Below are 25,368 nucleotides of genomic sequence, written 5' to 3'. Positions count from 1 at the left end.
TTCTGTGTGTGATTTTTCTTGAATGATCCATCGATTTTTATCTAGCAAGCGCCGGATATTTAAATCAACCTTGTACCTGTTAAATTGCTGCCCTTTGTCAAAAACTCAAAGAGGGGACTCTGCTAATTAACAAGAAGGGGACAAAAAGAGAACGTGGCAGCTGCTTCCAAAGTGACAACACACACAAAAATAAAGTCCAAGCCAGTCTGGGAAGTTGTAGAAAATCCTTTCCATATAAGGCAACTATAACCAAGAAAATATTGAAGAATTCCATTGAGCATAATATTTTTGTCCCTTTTTCTTGATGGAGGAAACAGACAATCTATGTTTCTTAGGAACAACTCCCAGAAACAAACGGATGTCAATCTACCAACCCCAAGTCTCAGCAATGTGTAGAAGAAAAAGGACATGCATAATACAATTCAGAATAAGACACTCATTTCCCCTTTTCATCTGATGCACGAACCATTATAGCAGTGTCATAGTGCAGCTCTGGTACAATATGCAAAAGCTAATCTGTCTCTGTCACATTCACCTAGAAAGCTGCTCAGGAATCACTAGCTTTTGCTGCTTCTGCATCTGGGCCTTGATTACCTTGAACTTCCTTACAAAGGAGGTTTATTTAGGAGACCCAAGATGTGGAAAGGGGAACAGAAACGGCATCAGACATGGGACAATGCACTCATGCACAGACAAAGTATGACTAGGGTGACCATATTTCCCTATGTTGAACATGGGACACTTGGTAAAACTGCTCATATTCAAACGAGTTCAATGGCAATCAGTCAGAACTATGCAGTACAAACGTTAACATTAACATCAACTTGACTGAGCCCCTGTTAAAAAGAAATACTGCGTAGTTGGATTCTTTTTATTTACCTTCTTATCTTTAAGGCTTTAGGGTTCATACAGGGAGGGATGGCACACACACCCCTAGACCTCCCCACACATGGGGAGAGGTGACACATACACACACTCCCATATCTCTCTCTCATACAGGAGGGGTGACCGACCGTCCTGACCCTCTCTGCCTGGCGCTCTCCGCCCTCCATGCCTGGCTGGGCCCCTGGAACAGACCCGTGTCTTCTGGTACCTGGTGCCCCACTTTCCCAAGGCAACATGTGGGGGGGCATGCAGCGTCACATGCCCCCTCTCCCCAGATTTCTGCCAGGGTTCACATCAAATTGTGGACACAGCAGGCTTTCAGCACTGTGTGGGAGGGAAGGGGTGGGAGCTGCTTCCAGGTGCAGGGGAGTGGGGTGGGAAGGGATGACCTGGCCTGTGTCTTTGCAGAACTCATCTCTTCTTCTCCCCGTCCCTGTGTGTCTGGAAGCAGCTTGTCCCTTCCTGCCCACACACAGTGTCGAAAGGCAGCTAACACCTCCGGGCTGCTGCTGGCCACTGACATAACCCAGCCGCCTCCTGTCCCCTGGCTACAACGCTGGCAGGAAGGGGTTAAGCCCTAAGAAATGGGTTAGGGTTAAGGGTGAACCCTAAGGTTAAACCTAAGGTCCTAAGAACGCATTGTGCACCAGGGCCCAGGGAACCTGACTGCAGGGTAGGGTTGCCAACCCTCCCGGATTGGCCAGGAGTCTTCCAGAATCGGCCTCAATCTCCCAGTGACTATTAAAGGCAATCCGGGAGATTATAATCGGCCAAAATCTGGTTGGTGGCGCAGCGGGTTTAGGGCAGATTCCCTGCCTGCCAGCACCCCCTCTCATACCCCAACCTCATTCCGCAGCCCTGAGCCCCCTCCTGCACCACGAACCCCCTCCCGCACTACTGCCCCAGGTCAGAACCCCTCCCGCACCCCAGCCCCCTGCCCCAGCCCTGAGCCCCCTCCCGCACTTCAAACCCATCGGCCCCAGCCTGTAGACCCCTCCTGCACTCCAAGCCCCTCATCCCCAGAGCCTGCACTCCTACCAGAGCTCTCACCCCCTCCCACACCCCAAGCCCCTGCCCCAGCCCGGTGAAAGTGATTGAGGGTGGGAGAGCGTGAACAATGGAGGGAGGGGGGGATGGAGTGAGCAGGGGCAGGGCAGTGGGAAGGGGTGGGGTAGCAGGCAGATCAAGGGTTATTGGGTTTGTGTGATTAAAAAGTGGGCAACCCTACCGTAGGGGCTTTAGCGAACCCACCCAGCCAGAGAGGTGGCTCAGCAGGGAAGGGTGCCTAGGGGACAGAGCAGCCCCATGCTCCCTGGGGGTAGGGCCCAGGGTGTGGGAGGGAGGTGAAGAGGGTGCTAAGCCGCTGCCTCGGGGGCTGCTGTAGAGCCTGCAGATTTGCGGTGTGATCAGGCCGGGAATTGCTTTCCCCCACCACTGCAGAGCACAGCTGAGGGGCAGAGAGGCTTCCCCGTGCCAGCACTGTGTGTGTGTGTGGGGGGGGGCGCTTTGGCACATGCAGGGTTCGGCTCCTTGTGGCCAGAGTGTCTTGGGCTTTCCCAGGGTGCTGTCCCAGCCAGAGGCAGAGGGGGGAAGGAACGAGCCTGCTGGCCAGGCTGTTGGCGAGCTGAGCGCTCCAACCAGGGGCTGGTTCTCCGCACAGTGCTGGGAGTGGGACATGCTCTGTCGAGGACAGCATGGGTGGTGGTGGGGGAGGGGGAGGCGGGGAATGGGATAAGGAGGAGCAGCAGGGCTGGAGGGGGCAAAGGGGCAAAGCAGGGAGAGGACAGCGAGAGGGGAGCACATAAAGGGCCGATGGGTGGGCAGCAGAGGCGACACATAACTGGCCGCCGTCTGACGCCTGCCTGCACTCACCAGCCACTGCAGCTCATAGCACACAGCCAGCCCCAGCTGGAAATGGGATGGAAGCGGAGCCCTGCCGGCCGAGAGCTGGTACGCAGCAGGGGCTGCGCTGATGGACCAACAGGGGGACCGGCCGGCCCCGCGCACTGCATCTTTGCCCCTCCACCAGCCTCGCACACCCACCCACATCGTCGGCCACTGGACCCCCCCCCCCACTCACCGCTGGTGGGTGGGCGGCTGGCAAGCTGGGATCTGGCCAGCAGCAGGACCTGCCAGTACTGATGTGGGGGAGACAGAAAATACGGGACAACTTGTCCGTTTTTAAGAAAAAGTTGGGACACCTGGAGGAAGGCTTAAATATGGGACTGTCCCTTTAAAAACAGGATGTCTGGTCACCCTAAGTAGAACATACTGAAATATGCTTAACTCCATTCCTCGGTATATTGGCAAGTATCTCTTACCTGCATATACACAGGAAATATACCTATCAGCAACTAGCAAGAACGCATTGCATTAGAAGAGGAAAGCAACTCAAAAGCAGTATTGGTTTTCAGATTGAGAGAGAACCCATTAGCTTGGTTTTCACCCGTCTATCATTGCAATGGGGTGAATGGTGCTCCCATGCTAAACATTACATTAAATTTTTACTTATTAAAGATCAGAGGACAAATTCCATGTTCCTAAACATAGCCGTGGGGATCGCTGCAACCCCTCCACTTAATTCTCACCCATACATGAATACAAGGTGATGATGCCAGCCTGTTCTCCACTGAAAGCATGATCACATCCTGTAATTTCTCTCCGTTTTCAATGCATGTGTTGACTACCTGGTACTAACTAAAGGCAATGGTGGTAGTTTGTTATAATGAAACTTGTATGATGGAAAATTATAAACTTCCAGCATTGTCCTTCCTGATGCTTCTCCACTCCACTTGTACTTCCCCAACAATTCTCCTTCCCTCAAAAGGCTCAGTCCTGAGCACTTCCTCTGAGGTGTGGAGCACCCTTAACTCCCACCCATACAAAATCAGCACCAATGGGTTTTCAGCACCTCTGAACATCAAACCTCTTCCTCTCCTTAACATCATCTCTGTAAAACCTTTCTTCTTTGTAGCTTTCAATGGTCTCTCTCTCCTGCTTCTCCCTCTGTGAAGCATTTTGTATTACATTACACTGTCCACGCTTGGGAACTGAAGACTCACCATTATCAAATATGATGCCTGCTGTGAAGGAGAGCTCTGAGTCATGTTCTGCTTTGCAAGCATACAACGCTCTGGCTTTCCGGAATGGTGAGCTGTGAAAATAGAAAAAGAGAATGTATTCAACATAAAAAAGTAAATCTCTATTAAAAATATAACACAATTTCTGTCCCCACTCTCTTGGGGGAATTTTTGAGGAAGATGTCAAATGGCAGGGCTCAGGGTGAAAAGGTTACCCAGGTCAGGGAAGAAAAAATTCAAAATATTTCCAATGAAGTCAAGCTCTCTCAGAGATATCACTTCCTCCAGAGTCCCATTTCACCATATTGGAAATTTCAGCGTGAGCAAAACTGAAGCATTGACGAACAGGGCATGTACAGAATTGCCCAACACACTGAGCAGCACTAAATCAGAGGTCACTGGAAGAGTTTCCTGTACATTAAAGGGGAGAATTAAATAATGCCAGAGTAAATTGGAAATATTTTGTGAGTCACTGAAGAGAACTGTCTAACTAAAAACCTAGTTCCTACTTGGGGCAGACAGGCAGGCAGCATTTGTAGTCACAAGTACTCCTTTTCTTTTTACTGACACTGTAAATCAGTCAGGGCAGTTTGTTTTTAACATTTACCCAAAAATATTTTATAGTTCATTTCTAGCTATATCTGCAGTATTATAGTTCCTGGAAACAACTCTACACCCACAGATGAGCACTTCAAAAACAGAACAATAAGTAGCTTTTATTAATAATTTGTTGCTCTTTTTCAGAACCCACCACCTGAGGGTCTCGAAACCCTTTACAAACATTAAACTTTGAAAACTTTCTCTGTATTATCTCCACTTTGCAGTGGGGTAAACTATAATGTAATGTAAAGTCCATTTATTCATGTCTGAATACTGGTGACCTCATAACAGAATTTTCAGAAGCATTCTTAATTCATGGCTAACTTTGCATACTCAGCAGATGACCTTCCAATGACCTGCCACACACAGTCTATTGATCTCCTCACTGGTCGTTCCCTACTATGACGACCTGCCACCATTCCATCCAGGATAGCTTTCTCAAGATTATTTCCATCTCTATGCCTGATGTGACCTAAGTACATAAGTTAATTTCCAGACAACAGGTCTGCTTTTCTCCAACATTTCATCTTCTTTGCCATCCAGGAAGTATGTAAAAACCTTCACCAGGATGGCATCTCAGAGGCTTTAATTTTCCTCTTATCGGCAGCAATTGTTTCTCAGGAGTCACATCCATAAGTTGCTATGGAAACAAATAAGATTTTCACCAGTCGAATCTTCAGGGGAAACTGAGGCAGAAAGCATTTGCATCCAAAAGCCAACCAGCAATTCCCTAGTAAAGCAGGAAACAGAATGCAGAAGTCTCTGGCTCTTGCTTCAATCAGCAGACCACAACATAAACTGAGTTATCTCAGATTTCTAGTGAGGTGAGGAAGAGTTAGCCCACCCTTCCACTTCTGTCCTAAGGTCAAACAAGATTGATCAGTAGGAAATAGGACAAACTAGGATTTATTGTTGTATTTTAAGCAGACGACTAGAGTATATTTTATGTAGCATATTTTTCAGTTTTGGAAACAAGGAAACTGGGAGATCCCTCCCATTTCAGGAAGACAATCATACAGGAAGCTGCATGCTGACACTGCTTCAGTTGGAAAACCCACCAGAAAAATGGAAGCCTCCTTCCTGAACTGGGAGCCCTGGAAGGCAGAAAGCTTGTAACGTTGGTTTGGCTATATGCGTCAGCCTTGGAAATGGAATGATTGAGACCTAACCAGTTCCTTACTGGGACTCTCAGTCCAAGATATTTGGGCTGTGCCTCATACAGATACCAGAGGCAGCACAGACTTGTCAAGGAGGCGTCAAGATTTTGGCTCTCAAGCCAATCAGCTGCTTCCAAAGCAGCATGAAAACTCTGAACTGATATCAGTAGATTCAAACAACAATAATGCCTTATTGAACCGAGTTCGGTGCTCTTTTTATGAGCAAAAAGAAAAGGAGTACCCGTGGCACCTTAGAGACTAACAAATTTATTAGAGCATAAGCTTTCGTGAGCTACAGCTCACTTCATCGGATGCATTTGGTGGAAAAAGCCTTTTTATGAGCATTACTTTAAATGCCTACAGCGCTTTGGCATTTAGACTTGAACTTCTTGTCATCCCCAGGCTCCCCCCTCCCCCGCCGCCAATCCCCAGGGGATTTATTTACATTGCCTGAACAGATCAGGATGTATTCCTACCTCAGTTGATCATGGAAGCCACCAAGACCCAACCTGACTGCTCTTCTCTTTGGGAAGTTGATGCTCTGTGGCTTCCCTGACCTTGACAATGTTCTTGATACATATAGTGTAACCTGAAAGGCTGGGCTCTGTGGTCAGGATTTGGGGGGTCTGAACTGCAGAGGGAGGGTCCTTCATTTTCTTGGGCTTCCTCTTGCCACTGAAAGACTGAATCATTCCAAACAGAATTGTCACTTGCCTTTTCATTATGTTTCATCACATGTTGAAAATAGTTCCAGCTCCCTCAGAGGGGAAACTGAGGCAGGGTGCGTAGTGCCATGGTGGGCCACAAGAGGGTGCTGTGGAAGCCAATCTGATACAGTCTTCTAGGTCACTTCCTGCAAGATTCCTGATGATGAGGCCCTGACATTTGTATCATCTAATAAATATGAGTAATTTTACTACTGGCTATTATCACAATCAATGCCTTTATGAACACTCTGGGAACACAGAACAGACTTAAGGGTAACGTTTCCTGTAGATAGTGGCAATTTCCATAGGTGAACTTGATTTGGGCAATTAATTGATCTTTAAATATTCGTGGTAAATAGGCCCAGTGGACTGTGATGGGATGTTAGATGGGGTGGGATCTGAGTAACTACAGAGAATTCTTCCCTGGGTATCCGGCTGGTGAATCTTGCCCATATGCTCAGGGTTCAGCTGATCGCCATATTTGGGGTTGGGAAGGAATTTTCCTCCAGGTGGGCCTGACCCACTACTTTGTTTGTATCTGAAGTGTGGAGGGCAAGCGGTAGGGCATGGCCAAACTCTGGAGGCTTATAGACAAGTCTGAATGGTCTCCACTGTTTTGTCTTACTTTTACCAGCAGAGCAGTGGTTTGTAGCAAGGGGAAGAAAGCGTGTTAACCTGACATAAGTGATTGGAAAGTAAAATAAATGGATAGTACAAAATCCTGAAAAATGCAAAGGCAACCATGTAAATATAATCTCTCTCCATCAGTATCATTAGGACAGGACTTCTGATTTGTCATGCAAGGACTAATTGTAATCTGTGATCTAAACATGGAATATTTGGAAGTTCAAATGCAGCTAATCTAATTCCTCACAGGGCAAATAGACTTTCTTTGAAACAACAAATCTTTTACATGAGCATTTTTTAAAAAATTAGGTCACTTTCCTCTCCAAGAGCTCGTTCATCAAAAAAAAGCCTTTTCTGTTAGTACCATTTTCATTCAATATAAATAGGAAACCAAAACATCCCAAAGAACCCCTTGCTCCTTCACCAAACAACAATAACAACAAATAAAGAGCAGTAAGAAGTAGGGTTTATTTCTCTCATGAGGGTTCATAATCATCTCTCCCACCACAACATTCTGAGGTTTGCTTTGGGATTTTGAGTTTTTTCAAAGCAAATCTTGGTTGAACCTATCTGTTTTCTCCAGCTTCTGACTTGAAACAATCAGATGGCCCAAATTTGCTCAAATTGGTCATAGATTCACCCGGACATTTTGCAAGCCTCTTCAGTAAACCTGGTGTGGCAAGGCACCTTCTCGGTCTCACCAGCCTCCGCTGCTTTTAGCCTTGGTGAGACGGGCTTGGGTAAAACAGTCCCTCTTGGCTGCACAGGGACAGTCCGTTCCTTCTCTCCGCCAGTCTTTTGGGCTTGTTTTTCTCCCTCATGGGAGGGAATGCAGCCTCCCCTCCTGGTGAGGCTTGCTGTCTCGCTGCTCCTAACCTACTGTCAGCATGACTTTTTTTTTTTTCCCTCTCTCTCTCCCTCCCCTCCCAACAGGGGAGGGTTTTAAAAGGTCTCAGGCAGCCCTTAGTTGGAATCAGCTGATCCTAATTGACCTCAGGTAACTCCCTCTCAGCTGATTCTAATTGATTCTCTGGCAATCCCTTCTCAGCGGAACCTGATTGACCTGTAGTTACCCCTCCTCAGTTGATAGGGAGGAGGGCCTTTTAACCTTCTGGGACTGTTTTCTACCCCACCCTTGCAGCTGTCTGTCCTGAGTTTATCACACTGGTCAAATTCATAACAAAACCTCAGACCGGGAAAGTTTCATGTGGCTTTGTAATTTCATGGACACACTTTGGCACAGTTCCAAAGATGACACGTTTCCAAGTTTTCCCATCCAGTCCAATTGGCTGTCAAAGGTGGGGGAGTGGCACTGTTAGACAAACACAAACTAAAGGAGTTACATCTCTACCATTCAGGAGCCATGTAGGACTCACTCAGCATGCAAAGCTTTGTGGAGATCATAGAATTAAACAAAGGAATTTTCTAGGCAACTGCCCTGAATTATTTAAGCTGTTGCTATTCTTGTAAATAAACTCCACTGCTTGGTCCCCTTTAGACCTCCAACCACTTTTTTTTGTCCTCATAGCAACCTCAGTGCAAGTTGCTACTATCAGAACTGTTTCAGAGTAGCAGCCGTGTTAGACTGTATTCGCAAAAAGACAAGGAGTACTTGTGGCACCTTAAAGACTAACAAATTTATCTGAGCATAAGCTTTCGTGAGCTACAGCTCACTTCATCGGATGCACTGCTGCTGCACCCGTCAAGGAGATAAAAAAAGCTTAGATCCTTCTGATCACTCATTTTTAATTTCTGCCTCCAAGCATGGCATAGGGCCAGGAAAGCACTCAGTGGAGTTTTCCCAATGTGCCCTTGTACAATTTATAGAACAAGGGAGTCGTCCTCTCAGAAGAGGGGCTACTTAGGTGATATTACACCACTGTTAGGCCTTTGCAGGCTCCCATCAAAACAAATAACCTGCTGAATAGACAGGAGTTAAATGTGGCATTTGTAAGTTGTGGGTGAGGGTAGTTTTCAATTTTTTCATACAAGGAGCAGGACCCAGGTTCTGCCTCTCTCCCTGAGATGGAAGAGACATCTCTCTGCCTGCTGCTCTGCTAATGAATACTAATTAACGGACGGGGAAAAAAGCAAAGATAATTCCCACTTAGGCTGGTCTTAAAGGAATTAATATGTTTTTATTGCATTTTTTATGATCCACTTGAAGAGAAGGGGCCTGTTCAGAAGGCAGCTTTCTGGAGGTCATACTGAAAATCATCAGAGGATGGTTATTGCCACCTCTTGGTTATATACTGCAGCAGTGCAGTTGCCAGAGATGGGCTGGGGCGCTGCCTACTAATGAGTGTTAGATATTAAGGCATCAATGCTACCCTACAATCTAGCACAGCAAAGCAGCTGGGAAGCCTGGTTAACCAAATCACCTTGAATAAACTAGTACAGGGAGAGTAGGCAGGGAAAAGGGGGTGTGGGACAGGTGACAGATCTGTAAGACAAACTGACAGCTTCTAGCTCCCATACCAATCATAAGGGGGACAAATATATCAATGATGTTGTACCCAATTTCATTTCTTTTACAAGGTGAATAGTCTTTGCATTCCCCCACATCCCATAATATGATACATATTCAGTACAAAGGTTTATGTTGAAGAGAGGCACATTCCTGCCATACAGTGCATGTTTCTTCAATGCAAGATAAACTAGTCACAGCAGCCAGTTAGAATACTCCAGGTTCTCAGGGCTACTGGAGATGGCACGGTGCAAAACAAGAATGCTCTAGGAAAATGGGTATTTTAGCAGTTGAGACCATGCAGCAGTTTCCAGGACTTAGAGGCACCATGATGCTGGGCACTTTAGGAATATCCTAGGTAGAGCATTATATAATACCATATTCTTCCACCTCAAAGGGTAAGATTTTTAAACCTTCCTTTAGGGGGTGTCCCCAACTTCCAGGAGCAATTTATTTCATGTGACGTCTAACTACCTGAGATGCAGACACAATAAGACAGTAAGTTTATATTACATAGTTCCATTCAGTAAAATTGCAGGTGTGAAAAGGGAGATTGGGCTGGGGGGAAAAAAATCAAGGCCCACAGTATTTAACAATTCTTAGTTATGCAGTGCAACACTCTTGTGAGGTTAGTACTTTTCTTACCTGTTGTAGAAATGGTAAAATGAGGTTCAGGTAAGTTAAGGGGCTTGGCAAAGGTCACACGGCAAGACAACTGTAGCAGTGGGAATAAGACTTAGGGGTCATGATTCCTAGTTGCCTGCTCTGATCACTGAGAAATTCTCCCCATGGTCTGTGCCACTGTTGGGATGAGAGGAACACCTGATAGATAATTAACTGTTGTTAGGTCATCTCAAACCATTCCTCTTGGATCATGGGATGTTTGGACGTTTCCTCTCTTGCTGCATGAAGGCAGCTGAAGACCAATGAAAGCTGGTAACTAAAATAACAAGCTAGACACCAAAGCTGGACTGCACTGGGGGAACTTGAACAAGACACACAGACAAAAAATAAAAATATAATTGCAGAAGCAGCAACAGAAAATCAGAACAAACTCTGCAACAGACCTGATGGGGGATGAGTCGCTGGACGTAGAGGAGGTGGGCATAGGACTTGATGGCGCAGAGAACATGGGCCAGGACGGTGAAAGGGGTGATGTTGGGCTTGGATTCTGAGGGCTGCAAGACAGAATCAGATAACTTATCAACACACAACTATCACAAACAAACAAAACAGAGAAAGACATTCCAACGACATCCAACAAGAGTAGGTGCCTGGGGAATATTCACAGCATGAAACAAAGCTACAAAAGGGAACACTGAGACCTTGGGAAACAGTTTCAAGGCCAGATCTGCATTTCTTTAGACAAAAAGGGCTGGAGCTTGCAATTAATCCCTGCTCTATTATTCTTTTGCTGGCAAGCTTGCTTCTTTGTTGTGCAGAACAACTACATTCTAGGTTACAGGGGTCATCTCACTGCACACAGCTGCTTTCTTTCCCCAGCTACTTACCTGCTTTGTTTTATCTCCCCCATTGTTGCGAGACTGTTGATCATATTTCTGGACATTAACTGATGTCTGTAACCAGCCTTTCATTCCTCTTTTTATTTTGGTGGTTGAGGTGTGCAAATACGAAAGGCTATTCTCTGGGCTGCAATCCACAGTGCCCGAAAACAATTTCCTGTGTATATTTTTAACTAAATGGACCTTACACACTGGAAGCCTAGAGGAGTTCATTATCTGAAGGACGGCAGGGAAGTTCTTTCACTCTAGTAGCTATCTGAAGAAAATTAATAAGGAAAAACCTCCAATAAATATGCTCCAAATCATGTAGCTTAGGTACCTACTATAAAAAAAGAAAGACCCTTCACTCCAACATGGGCATGCCCACAACACATATTCCACATGCTCTCCGTGACTAACTCAGCTTGCTGACATGGACTCTTTCTCTGTTCTGAGAAGGAATGAAAACCAAGTTTTAAGTATAACTTATTTTGTGAAATCAGCAAAAGGTTATTGAGGAAAGCATCAATGCCCTATCTAATGGGATTTCTGCCAGTGTATGTAGAGGATCTATTACTCATAGTCGGCAGCTAAATACAACTGGTCTATAGCTGTCAAACTTATAAATGATCAGCAAGCCTCAGGAGCCTCTGTTGGGACTCCAGCATGAACCAAGCTATCACGATGCAACTGGCTTCTGGGTGATGTAAATTGTTGATATGCATATAATAGAGTCTGCTCATTATTTCTGCAGTGCTTGCTTTGATTCTTTTCCTCTTCTACTATAACTTTTCCATTGCTTTTTTAATTGGCTTGTTTTAAATTTCACTCTTTTTCCTCCTCCGTATAAGAGAAATCAACTCAGCTAGCTCTGGAATTTATTAGATACTGATTCAATACTTTTCCTTGAAGTATTAGGGTCATAACAGAGAATAAAGTGGAATCACCTTACAGCAAATTTTGAGATAGTGAAACTCCTCTTATAGAGAAGTGGAGTAAAACTCCCTTAACTGTTTCAGTGCCTTTCAGGGGATCTAAGTATAAAAGTAACAACTGCACTAAAAGAATGTGCACCATTTGAAGTCTCAATAATCTTCTAGCCTTCCAGTGTGTTTGGTGTCTGAACCGTATTGTCTGTCTAATTTAGATTGTCATCCATGTTTGGTACAACACTGAGAATGCTACTGGCCCTCAACAAGCAGTACACAAAAATGCCAGGTGGGTTACTTTGTAAAGATTGGTTTTATGCTTCAGCCCCCTGTGAGGAATCAAGTTCCTTGTTCTCTTGGTACTTGATACACAGTGCGGGCTGCAAGCTAGAGAGGGTGCAGCCACTGACCTATAGGCAGCCACCAGTATTGTAGACACAGTACTTAAAGGAAAGTGGAGTAGAGGATTCAATACTAAAATAACATGGCTGATGAGTCTTAAGAGATTAAACTTGTGTTTGAGGGAGAAAATGGCAAAATGGATCTGTCTCTTATGTTAAGAGACTCCCAGAGGTTGTTACTAAGCCTGTCCCCCCCTACTTTGGGTTGCTATACCAGGGTGCACTGGATGAAGTTAGTAAGTTGTTCTATTCTTTTGAGAATGGCCCAAAGGAGCTGAAAATCAATCCCTTTTGAACGGTTAAGAAAGAGGTGGTTGGACAACAGAGAAGAGTATGGTCAGGTCCTTCTCAAATGCCAGGCCATGTGTATACCGCATTCTAGGAAACAGCATGGGCACATGAAATGTGTCTTCTGGCTCCTCAAGGTTTCCTTACATTATTACATGAAGTGTGTTAGGGGCAACATCTGTGGTTTTTAAACATCATAATCAAAAGGTTTTTTTAAAAGAACAAAGACAAGGAAAAATCTTCTGAAAATAATGACCTTATGCTAGACTCCAGCTCATGGTTTCTGTTTCTTATCGTAGGACTTGGACTGGCCCAAACTCTGGAATATTTTGTTAGAGTGAGAGAGAAAAGTCAATAGGATAGACAAGATGTTTATTCAGTTTCAGGTTATGTTTCAAATGCCAATCTCCTATCACAAACAAATCAGCAACTTCGGTGACAGGTTAAAGGATATTGTTGAGTAATTTTTGGTGCCTTTTCTTTCCTTTGTTTGAATTACTCTTTTAGTAGCTTGAAAATAAAATGCAACTCCCAGCAGATCCTGCTCTTCCTCCACCTGTGCAGCCTTCAATCCTTCCCCGAGTTCATGGACAAGCCAATATCCATTGTCTATGTTTTGAGGTTCTTATGGTTTGTTTCTCACACTCTTAACTCTGCCCCTCAACATTCTACCCTCTGCTCTGCCTCCAACCACTTCACCTGGCTGCCTTGCTACCAGACATTCTGCAGTTTCAGAACAAGTTACAGGAAATCTTGTATTCTATGAAAGGCCTTTTATTTACCAGTGAGTCTTTAGTAGTTACAATACCCAGTGAAGAGAGTTCACTGCAGGACTTGGGATATTTAGGAATGTGTAATTAAAAGCATTTCCTTCTATATGGTGTATTGGGCCTATACACTTTTTTTGAGATTAAACTCATTTTGAAACAATGTAATTCTCATTAATCTTAAAGACAGCTGCGTCACCACTATGTATTTCCACATTAGCCATTTAGTCCACTGCACTAATGACAATATAAAATATAATCAATAAGGTTCTCAGAAAAGAGAATTATTTCTATTTGGTTATTTTATTTTAAAAAACTTATAGTAAGGAGCACATCTCTCAAACTAACCTTTGTCTAGGAAGCTGTTACAGTAAGCCATTTGGGCCAGGGACTGGCTTTACTGTGGGTCTTGGATAACACAGAAAACACTGTTGGTGCCTATCAAACCGATCAATGAAAATAATAATTAATGAAGATACGCATTATATTAAATGGAAAAATGATCCCTTTTCAACTGAGTTACACAACTCTCTTCAAGTGGAGTTGCATCAGGGTTGATTTTGGTCCAAGTTGACCAAGCTATTCTCTGCTCAGTCTTATAAGTCATTTTGTAAGAATCTTTACAGGAAACCTCTTCATGAAGTAGAGATTGTGTTTTTAGGATTGTAGAATGTGCCATCCTTATGTTCATGCCTACCAGCTCTGTGATCAACACACAAGTTAATGGCCTCCTCCCTATCAATATGCTTTTGTTTATTTTTTCCTTTTAAAACCTACTCTAACATACTGCTTGAATATTGTCCAACTGTTCCAGTTATGCAGCCACAGAGCCTATGCTTTTGCTATGTCTCTTTGGCAAGCAAGGTTAGTTGAATAAACACACACTATTCTGGGATCTCTTTGTATCTTGGAAAGCAGTTATTTTTGTATGGACTGATTTCCTTTCTTTCTCTTTCAGAGGAATCTCAGAGGAGGCAGTGGGGCTTTTGAAAATACCAATTGCTATCTGAATTCAACTGTACATTTTAACTGTATGTACAAAAGAAAAAGTCCATCTGAAGTTATTTATTTATTTACCCTTGTGTAGCTTGCAGGCAGCACTTCTGGTTTTGTGCATAGTGGGAAATAAAACAGAAAAAAGAATTGCTAGGAACACAAAATATCAAAACCCGGAAACAAAAATCTGACTCCAGTGGCTGAAATTAGAATCTCTAAATCAGGATATTAACTTTTCACAAATAGCTGCAGGAGAAGGAATTCCATGAGTTGGCAGCCCAAAATATTCCACTGCTTTAGAGCTTTCTTTCATGTTCATTACATGCCTTCTACTTGAGCAAACTTTGAAGAATGTGAATAGCAACAGTGACGTGCAACTGTGGAAATCCATGGCAAAATAACAGTATATGCACTGGTAATGGCATTTTCGAAGAAGCATGAAGGATTTTGGTACCCACTGACTTTCAGTGAGCACTCTGTATCAAACTCCGATAAGCCCCTTTGAAAATTCCACACTGTAACCAAAAAGGTATGATTAGAAATTAATAAAATTGTAGCACAAGGATTTTCATCCCAAATGTCCCTTCTTTATTCCCATGTCTGCTGTACATCTTATTATCTTCCCATCCTCATGTTTAATTGCAGCCTTGACTTGTAAAAAGCCCTAGTTTTATTTCCAGATTTTGATCTCATTTCCAGTTGCTGCATCTAAAGTCTCTAACCGCTGCCCCCATCCATATCCTGTCTCTCTCTTCCTCCCCACACCCTGCCAGTCTACCTACTAGTCTCCCTCTGACATTTACGTGATACAGCTCAAACCTTGCAGCCATTTATGGGTCTAAATAATTATCCCCAGCATGGTTTCAAGACAAATTTCACGGCTTTATTCATTTGGCTCACAGGATAACATCAGTTCTTCTGAAAGAAGCTTTTCAAATGATTTTCTAGGGAACTCAGGATTCAAATAATTGTTTCCAGCATAAAAATAGCTTACATGTGAACAAGAACGGCCTATCAATAAATGGAAATCGCCCATCAATGAATCAGCTCTACAATATACTGAGTATCCCCATGCTGTGTTCTCTATCAATATTGGACTGTATAAAAAAAAATCAATGTTATCACCATTCCAATCCTACAAAACAAAGCTGCTAAGCTTCAGGCTCTCTCAATGCAACAGCCAGACGGTAGCTGTTGCACTCTTTAGCTAAGGCAAGGGTATTCAAACTTTGTCAACTGAGGGCCATGTTAGCAAATTTCTGAAGGACAAAGCTACTCTGCATAAATAAAATGGACCTCAGTCCAGCTGTCCTAAAATGTAATACAGAGATCTAGCCTACAGAGACCATGACTCCAGCATGCAATACTGCATCTTGATCAAGGTACACTCCACATCCATTAGGGTGGAAGCTTGCTTGCATTGCAATGCCATCATCTACTTAGGCTGCATCTCCATGTTAAAAATGGCACTGCAAACTCCCTCAGGTTGTCACTGCTCAGTGGGCTGCACTTTGGTTACCCCGATCTACTGGTTTTCATTCATATGTATCAGTCATTTATGCAGGATACAAGAATTTCTCAGTTAAAACAAAAAAAGCCTTTTAAAAAACTTACTTCATATGATACCTTAAAATATAACAGAGGTAAAGCTAAATTCATCTCTAGGGGGTTTCTACCACAAGTATTATCTGTCAGCACAGTTATTCAACAGAAAAAGACAGCACCCCTACGTGTCAAGAGTAGAGAAACCAGTAGCCCAAGGATTCTGTCATCAGCTGCCAAACAAGTCCTACCGAAATGGCTTCTTCAACGGTAACCCTTAGTACATCTATATCTATATCTCCATAAGTGTAGTCCATCTTCCCCTCCCTTTTATAACATGGCTAGCTCAGCCCTGTGTCATCTTCACAGTCTTCAAGATGCTTTTCACATTGGTTTGCCCTCTTATTTTTTCTGCTTGGCATATTTTCTCATACCCCCATATGATACAAGTTGCAAATGTTTCTCTGCTTTGCTAATCAGGCTTTAGCAATGCTGAGGAGTTTCATCAGTACTAAATGCATAGCAGCACAATGTGTATTTGAACGATAGAGAGACTGGGCCGAATCTTAGAAGCATAGCTGTAAATATGAAAGTCATCCTCTGACGTAAACAAAAGAAAGAACATTGGATTTTTTTATTGGTCCATTCTAGAAAATTACATTTCATAATATTTACAGGTCATCTTGGAAGTCTGGAATGAATGTGCTACCATCACTAGCTTGCTAGTGCTTCCCAGTGTAGATTAGCGAAAACGCTGAGAGGCAGGATGGAAAAGTGATTAATTAGAGGGTGTGTTTTCAAATGAATAAGCATTGTGGAATCGTCCAGGTGGGAGGAAGTGTTCTCTTGTCTCATAATTACATCTAGTAGCAGTGGTGACTCAAGTTATCCATTATCTACACCACTAAACAACACTGTAGTTCACCAACCAATCACTGTTGTTACAGGATGGTATTAAGACTAAGTAAGACCCAGATTCATCAAACCTTCAGCCCTCTCCTCATACCTGTGAAACATGCATACACATGCACTCAAAAGAGGTGCAGAGGGATACTCTTACTCCCAAAATCAGATCTCTCCTTATGGGCTCTGACCTCTCCCCACCCCCACCAGGTGGGCTGATTATTCTGTCAGTTAAACTAGAATAGAACTGGAGTGTGCTACACTCAAGTCAATAGAGATACTCAGATGTAAGAGAGGAGAAACAGACCCCTTATTTCAGGCTAACAGTTGTGTCTGGTTCCTTTACACCACCTAGCCTACATCCTAAATATCCTGACTTATTCTACCCATTTTCTTTGAAGCTGTATTTTCTTCTGTAGGAATAACTAGTGTCCCTGCTCTATGTCTGCCCAAAAGGCTTTCAGTGAGATTAAAAATCAAGCTAGTAGATTTTGTTTGAACTAAACGCTTTAAAACCCCATTAAAGGTGTTAATTATTAATGGAATGGTTGTATGTGCCAGTAGAAAACCACATTGCAGTTTAAGGGGGAAGGGTTCGTAAATCAGAGGCCAGCATCTTATTAGCATCTTCTTTCATTAGCGGTTTCTTCTAATGCACAAGGTAACTCTCCAAGGTTTAAGATGCATTAATTATCAAAAGGTTTGCTCACTGCTAGGGAAAACTGGTATATCCCTCTGGGTACCTCTCCTTTTAGATGGGACATTTGCTCTGACACTCAATCCACTATCGTTTTATTTCATTCAGAAACTAGTTTTCCGGAGTAACTTTAAAAGTTAAATCAATCAGCAGCTAGGAGTCCTTGCAAAATCTGCATTATTACCCCATCGGTTGTGAAGGAAACTAAAATCCTCCTTGAATCTAAAGCTGTCATCTCATCATGATGGTTGTCTTCATGTGACCAAACTTTTCAGAGAAACACATTGTTCTGCACATATCCTCTACCCCCGATATAACGCTGTCCTCGGGAGCCAAAAAATCTTACTTCGTTATAGGTGAAACTGCATTATATCGAATTTGCTTTGATCCACCAGAGCGTGCAGCCCCACCCCTCCAGAGTGCTGCTTTACTGCATTATATCCAAATTCATGTTATATCGAATCACGTATATCGGGGTACAGGAGTACTGGGCTAGATAATCTGGTCCACTGAAGCCACTTTGCAACACATAAGTGGTGAAAAATGGTCTTAACGTGGTTGGAGATGGCCAGTGGAAAATTCCTTCTTTGTAGAGAGACTCTCTGCTGGGGTAAAACTGGTGGAAGCAGTAAAACTGTCTCCAGTGTAAGCCATCCTCACCCTCAGGATAGCGACTGGGAGGGGAGAGCTCCATGAGATCCTCTACTTGTGTGTGGTCTCTCAAGGATGTCATGCCAGTAGTGTAAGACAGAACTGCAACTTTGCAGCACACACTTGCACTGGGGTCTCACGGTGCAGGATGAGGGAGCCACAAACAGCTCTCATTTGCCCTTTTATCCATTTATTTCATCCAACAAAGCTCAGAGGAGCGGAGAATCAGCCCAAAAGGTCTAAATTTTCAGAAGACCGGCCTCCCTTTTCTTGGCACAAATGAATAACGGGGGCAAAAATATACCTGTAAAGAAGGGGATCACAGCCTTGGAAGGAAGGAATAATTTACCCCACAGTAAGTGAAAGACATGCTGGCCACTAATACAATTCAGTCACTCTGGACTAATGATTTCACTCGACACACTCCCCCAACCCTCCCACACCCTCCGATATGCCCCACAGAATCCAATGTTAACCTCCAAGATAAAAGTACTGTTTTGCAAACATAAGCCAAGAAGCACTATCAATATGGGTCAGGCAGCAGCAACTAAATCCCTCCACCAAATGCTCCCTCTTTTTTTCCACCAAATGCATCCGATGAAGTGAGCTGTAGCTCACGAAAGCTTATGCTCTAATAAATTTGTTAGTCTCTAAGGTGCCACAAGTACTCCTTTTCTTTTTGCGAATACAGACTAACACGGCTGCTACTCTAAATCCCTCCAGCTGCCATTACCAGCAAGAGATCCACATCCTGAAGGAAGCAAAGTTGTTTTTACATTTTTTAAAGTACTATCTGGTGTTGCACAGACTGGCTTTTCCTTTAAACACACATACTCTAGAAGAAAGTTCATTGCTTGCATAGTAATTTTCCTCGCATAGATGTAAATCCTCACACAAAACTATAAGTATTTATTTTAGATTTCAACTATGCAGGAGGCTAAGAACTTCTCCAACCAGCTTCCTTTTTGTCATGTGCAAACAGTTCATGCACAATGAAAAGAATTAACACCTGTGCACACAGGTGATGGAATTTGGGGATAATAATGAAGATTACCTACATCTGTTAAGCAGTTTGAGACTGATGGATGGAAAACACTAAATAAATGACTATTGTAGTACTTTTCTGAATTTACAAATAAGTCTAACTTCCTTTCCAAAATAGTGCAGAGTACCCATGTGGTGTTTTATATTTTAAAAGTGCCGTACAAATATTAAATATAGGGGTGGTAAAAATTCTAATAAAACTATTTTCAGTGAAAAGTTGGGTTTTCAATAAAACTAATTTTTTTCACTATATATGTCTGCTTTCCACAGTAAATTTAATTTTTCATCAACAACTTGAAAACCAAAAGCTTTCTAGCTGCACACCAGAATGTCTCTGTTATTTTGGCTTTGGATTGAAAGTATTACTTGGTAGTGGTGGAGGGGTTTTATTTTTTGGGGGGGAGGGGGTGGGGGGAGGAAAGAGGGACATTTATCCAACTAGTGATAATCAATTATCAGAATACCCCATTTCACTGAAGGGGAAATCAGACAAAGATATTAAGGGTACACAGCAAGCTGTTGTCAGGCCTTGGACTAGAACTCAGAGAACTAGCTCCAAGTCTTAGTCCATTAACAATCGGATCCACAGACCACTGAAATTAACTGGAGCCTTTCCATCAACTTCAATGGTCTTTGAATCAAGTCCTAAACAATCTAGCCTCTCTTACCATGTTATAATACTTCAAGAATGCTCTATGGTAGAATTCATATTCCTGCAGGGGGCCCATGTAAGGTCTCAGGCTCACTCAAGACCTATGTTAAGCGCTCACGCCCCTAAAATAGCCTGTATATCACTCAACTGGGATGAATTTCTTCCTAATTTCTTTGTCCTGTGTATCAAGATTAAAATGTAATATTTTCACTTTCCTTTCACCTGCAACGAGATAACCACAAATCAGACTTTTTTTTAAAAAACCATGACTTTATATTTTTGACACTACTGGACACTGTATTTATCTTTTCACTTCTAATTGCAAACCATCCTGTCCTCTTTATAGTCTCACAATCAATGCACGGTCATGTTGGGTTAGATCTATGATATTGCACAATAATTGTAGACGATGTGAAATAGGGCACAGTCCTATGAAAACAGACCTGAAAAATGCTTCATATCATGTCAAATACAAAATTAAGGCCATAGATGCATACACATGTATTTTTCCAGTTGCAAAACACACTAAACACAAGCTAGGATGCTAGAGATTTAATCTCTGAAGTCTATGTGACAGCAGAATGTTATTTGGCTTGGTTATTTCATGAAGTGGGATATCAGAGGACAAATTAATATAGGCTGGAGCATTCCCAATGCCTTTGTGCATTTCATTTAAGGAGTTTAAGCTCAGTCTTGACTTTTGTCATTTTCTGAATCTATGTCTGTTTCTGAATTCTCATGAACCGTTCTGCACAAATCCTTAGCAACCAATGCTGATTGGGGGAAAGGTGAGGAGAGAGACGATCCATATTGATACTGAAAGATTGATGCTACTGGAGAGCATACTGAACAAATGCATGGTTATTGAACCTTTAAAAGTGTTATGAATTGCTCTACAAAAAGCCTGTCAAATCACAACATGTAAAGTGGATGGAAAACAAAATTATACTGAAAATATTTTTTAAAAAGTGGGGGAGAGGCAGAAATCGCAGCTAAGAGAGAAAAGTACTTTATCTTTTTTTTTGTTTGCTTTAATGTTTTTCCATTTCCATATGCAGTCAGCCATCTCCCTTCAGAACACTCATTTCTTATATAAGAAAAAACACACACACACACACACACACACACACAGCTCCTTTCCATCCATCTTTAAACTAAAAGATTGGGGAGGGGGGGATGGACGCTTGAGTAATGAGAAGACTGCACATTAAAAAAAAGGGTGATCCTCCTATGGGCCTAGTTTGCAAAATTCTCAGGAACATGGTGAGACTCCCAGAAAGCATGTAGTCCACATCAGAAATAGCTGGCATTCTCATTATGCACCACTACTGCCACCAACAACATGTGGATGCAGCTACAGAGCCGTTAGCTGGGTAAGGAACTCGGAATACAAGAGCAGGTGACAGGGAAGGGAGCAAAGCCTTAAAAAGAAAAACCAAGCAATTGGCAGCAGATCTTATGCTACTGATAATTTCATAGTTTAGCACGCCCTTGTCAACTGTGTCTGCGCACCAGCTTGTTCACAACCATAATGCAGCTGAACTGAAAGCATACAAGGGCAAATTAATTGGTGGTCAGGATCCATTACAATGACAAAAAGAACCAATGAGATTATATTACCTCCATTTTATGTTAAAGTGATGGTGTTACAGCACCAGCTAATTTATGAACTTAATTAAGCACAAGGATCTTCTTTCAGAGAAAGACAGGATGTCTTTGTGACTGAACAGTTCTATTTTTCCTCCTGCCCCTTTAGGGGAAATTGTCAGTGTTTTACTGAGAAATCAGATCCATCTGAACAACAAGGCCGCCTGGCAAAGGACAATGGGAGGAGGAGGAGGAAGGTTTTTAGAGGGCTGAATAGAAAAAGCGACAGAACTCTTCTTGAAGGTGGTCTCAATATGAATCCAGCGCATGCTCCCAATCATGTGTCAGCTCTTTAGCTCATTCATGACTGGCAGTTGCCAATGGTGAGCAAATATAAAGGCTTTACATGTTACAGCATTTTCTGTGCCTGTGTGGTACAGATGGAAACTGACACCTCCTTCAGAAAATAGGCACACACTACTCAAGGAAGGACTTAAACCAGGAGAAGTCTAGGCTAGACATTAGTTTTGAACAGCAAAGGAAGAACCAATGAACACATGCACACAGAGCTACTCCATTTCTTAACACTTTGTTGGTGATGACGATGCATGGGACATAGATTTGTTTAATTTACTAGCCTTTTGCTTCCAGGGATTCCTATTCAAACTCTGACTAAGGCCACTGTAGGAAGACACTGCTTATGAGAATCTCAGATCTGGAATAAGCAGAAGTGCTGCAGGTGAAGATTGAGATGCATTCATATAGCTGGGCTGGGGGGTGAAGGTTTTATGGTTGACAGGTGGCATAAAGATAAGCACCGGATGGGATCTGAGGTTCCTGCACAATCCAAGCCAGAAGGAGAGAGAGGAAAGGAAAAGGAAAATAAAACAGAAAACGTTGTCCAGCAGAGAAAGTAAGGTTAAAATCCATGCACATATTAATTCAAATAAACTTTCATATGGATGACAAAAGCATACGTTCTTCCATAAATTTCCCTAGGGAAAGCTTTGTTATAGCATCCCTACTTCCTAGTCCTACATCAGTTTTCCCAAAATGCCCTTAATGTAGTTTCAGTACGATTTTATTTGAAAGTAAACTTTCCATTAGCCAGTGTTTTGACAATATGTGCCTCAGTCAATCTCTTGAAGCAGGCACTGGTATGCAGTAATCTCCACCCTAAATACATGAATTAAGGAAGGAAGGGACGTGAGGTCTATACACTTTTTTCCTTAGGCTTTCATGGAAGCTGCCTTTTTAAGTGTATAGTCAAATTTAAGGCACTCCTTTTAATCATCACTAGAGCCAAGTTCTATGGCGTTTAATTTAGTTTGCATGGAGCACCCTGAAACGTTTCTAGAGTAGACCTTACAAATAGTATGGTGCTGTGTTGAGTAGATAGTACTGAAATGTCCAGAGAGAGGCGAAAATGTGAAAAGGCCTAGGTAGCAGAAGTAGGCTTGGAAGTAATTGCAAAAATACTGAACACTCTCAGCAATGTGAAGACATTATCTGTGCATCAGATTGGCTCGGGGCTTGCAGGCCTAACTAATATGGGCAGTAGTGTTCGAAGGGAGACGTTTGTGGTCAACGCTCCATTTATTCCCACTGTGAAAGGAAAAGGTGCTTCTGCTCATATTAACAAAAAGGGACCCAACCTGACATGTCAGCCTTGGTCTCACTAGGTAGAGGTTCTGAGAATCTTCTGACATATGACTTGGAGTTCACATGGAATTAGCTACAGAACCACTCTCTCTCTCTCTCTGCCTGGCAAGAGGAGGGATGTTTCTTATTAGAACCCTGATTTAGTGTTGAAATTTAATCTGTGGGGGAAGAAAGGGCGGAGATTTTAAATCAAGTGTGAATCTTAAAAATGAAAGAAGACTAAAGCTTTAATATGTTTTTGTGCCAAAATCAAGGGGATGGGAAAAGTCCACACAGCAGAAAAACAGATATACCATCCATGTGCCAGACTTTTCATTCTGTGGACCCAAAGCAGCAAACCGCTTCACACACCGTCGCATGAAGCTGGCATCCTCTCCAGATACTGGGTACTTCCTTTTGACCTAACAGCCTTAAATATCTCTCTCCTGAAATGAAGGTTTGTAATTTCCCTTTGCCCTCCCAAAACAAGACCCTTGGTTTTGTGGCCTAAAAGTATCTCTCTTTTTCACACGTCTTAAAATACCTTACAGTAGCATAAAAAAGCAAGTGAAACACATCCAGGATTATTTAAACAGGGCATAGGATAGGATTATGTAAAATACATATTGAAAAAAAAACCTGTTGCCACCACTATCTGAGCCTCAAAACTACATGTCTACAAAACCTACTAAGTGTGCTGCTTCTATTTTTCAGGAAATGGATTTAAAGGTGTTTGCCAGCCCCTTGGATCATTAGCGTTTATGGGATTTGCTACCTCTGGGCACAACCTGGGATTCCTGAGTTAAAATGGGTTTTTAAAAAAATAAACAGAAACACACACAGACACACACACTTATAATATATAGCCATTTCTGGAAAAAGAAAAAAAGAATACTTCTAATATTTGTGTCATTTAGAATTATCTAAACAAGAGACTGGGCACATCTGGCCTTTCTTCTTAAGTAAGAAAACTCAGGCATTTCTGGGTCTGTTTGTAAGATATGCAGCATCATTCTTCCCTCTGAATCCAAAGCCAAGACCTGCCTTGCTTTACCCCTGCTCTAAATCATGAAATGCAGCTAAATCAGAAAGTTTTACACTGAAATTGATGGGTCTGTCACAATAGAATTAGACACACACTAAAGAAGCAGCCCCTATGTACTTATTTACTTATAAGGTCTAGAGGCTCAGTGTATGGGGTTTATTCTTTGTCTTTCTGTCTGGGAAACCTACATGCAGCATCGCAAGAAGTAATCAAATGAGGACTTCCCTTGTCTACTGTTCTAGGTAATCCTGAATTGACACGGTTTATAAGCAATGGATCTGAAATATACACATGATGGGTTCTCTACAGCCAATACATTAACTTGTTCTGACTATGAAAACTGACATTTCCTTTCCACTGTGGTTCATCCACTCCTACAGTTAGAATCAAGTGCCTCCCTTTATCAAAAGCAAAACTCCCCACTCCCACAAACAAATCAAAAGGAGAAGAAACTCATTTTAAAATCTCTAGTAATGTTTTGACGTTTGCTGGCAATTCAAATGGTAAGAAGGAACAATGCATGTTCGTAACTTAACACAGAATCATAGAATATCAGGGTTGGAAGGGACCTCAGGAGGTCATCTAGTCCAACCCCCTGCTCAAAGCAGGACCTATCTCCCACTAAATCATCCCAGTCAGGGCTTTGTCAAGCCTGACCTTAAAAACCTCTAAGGAAGGAGATTCCACCACCTCCCTAGGTATCCACATAGCTAGAATGGATGCATCGAGTTGTAGACTTTTCCTTCCACAAATGCATGGCATCAGGAGATACATGTACCCTGAGCTACAGAATACCCAGGTTCAATTCCTGCTCTGATAGAGACTTCCTGTGTGACCCTCAGGAAGTCACTTAGTGCTGGAGACACTCTCCCACCAATATGGCGCTGTCCACACCAGCATGTTTGTTGGTGAAATTTATGTCGGTTCTTTACTGATTTTATATTCTTTCACACCCCTGACTGACAAAGGTTTTGCCAGCAAAAGTGCTAGTGTAGACAAAGTCTAAGGGTGGCCATCGCTAAGCAGGATGGCCTCTTGGCAAGTGAGGAGTTTGTACCTTGGGAAGCCGGACATGCCCTTCCAAGGAAGGTAAGCCTCCCTGGAGAGAAGGAGAGGAGCAAAACTAATCCTCTCATTAAGTCTAAATCTAACTAGCTATAATCTAACCAAGCCACCACTTGCTATAGAAGAATTACTACA

At 42.8% G+C, this 25,368-nt stretch overlaps 1 protein-coding gene across 7 annotated transcripts in view; it reads right to left on the bottom strand.

Moving 5' to 3' along the window:
- The window catches only part of ARHGAP26 (Rho GTPase activating protein 26), a 315,168-nt gene that overhangs the window by 8,299 nt on the left and 281,501 nt on the right, over nt 1–25,368 (bottom strand). For 6 of the 7 annotated variants that reach the window (XM_043491279.1, XM_043491281.1, XM_043491280.1 and 3 more), the window contains 2 exons: nt 10,591–10,701; nt 3,948–4,039 (listed from right to left, as the gene is read on the bottom strand). In XM_043491279.1, the coding sequence (XP_043347214.1) occupies nt 3,948–4,039; nt 10,591–10,701 (203 nt within the window). The remainder of the gene's footprint in view (nt 1–3,947; nt 4,040–10,590; nt 10,702–25,368) is intronic. The other variant, XM_043491282.1, reaches the window with a different exon arrangement.

This window comes from Dermochelys coriacea, chromosome 8 (genome assembly GCF_009764565.3).
Source record: "Dermochelys coriacea isolate rDerCor1 chromosome 8, rDerCor1.pri.v4, whole genome shotgun sequence".
NCBI lineage: Eukaryota > Metazoa > Chordata > Testudines > Dermochelyidae > Dermochelys > Dermochelys coriacea.
Note: the sequence above shows the minus strand (reverse complement) of the source record. Positions and strands in the feature narration are given on the sequence as shown.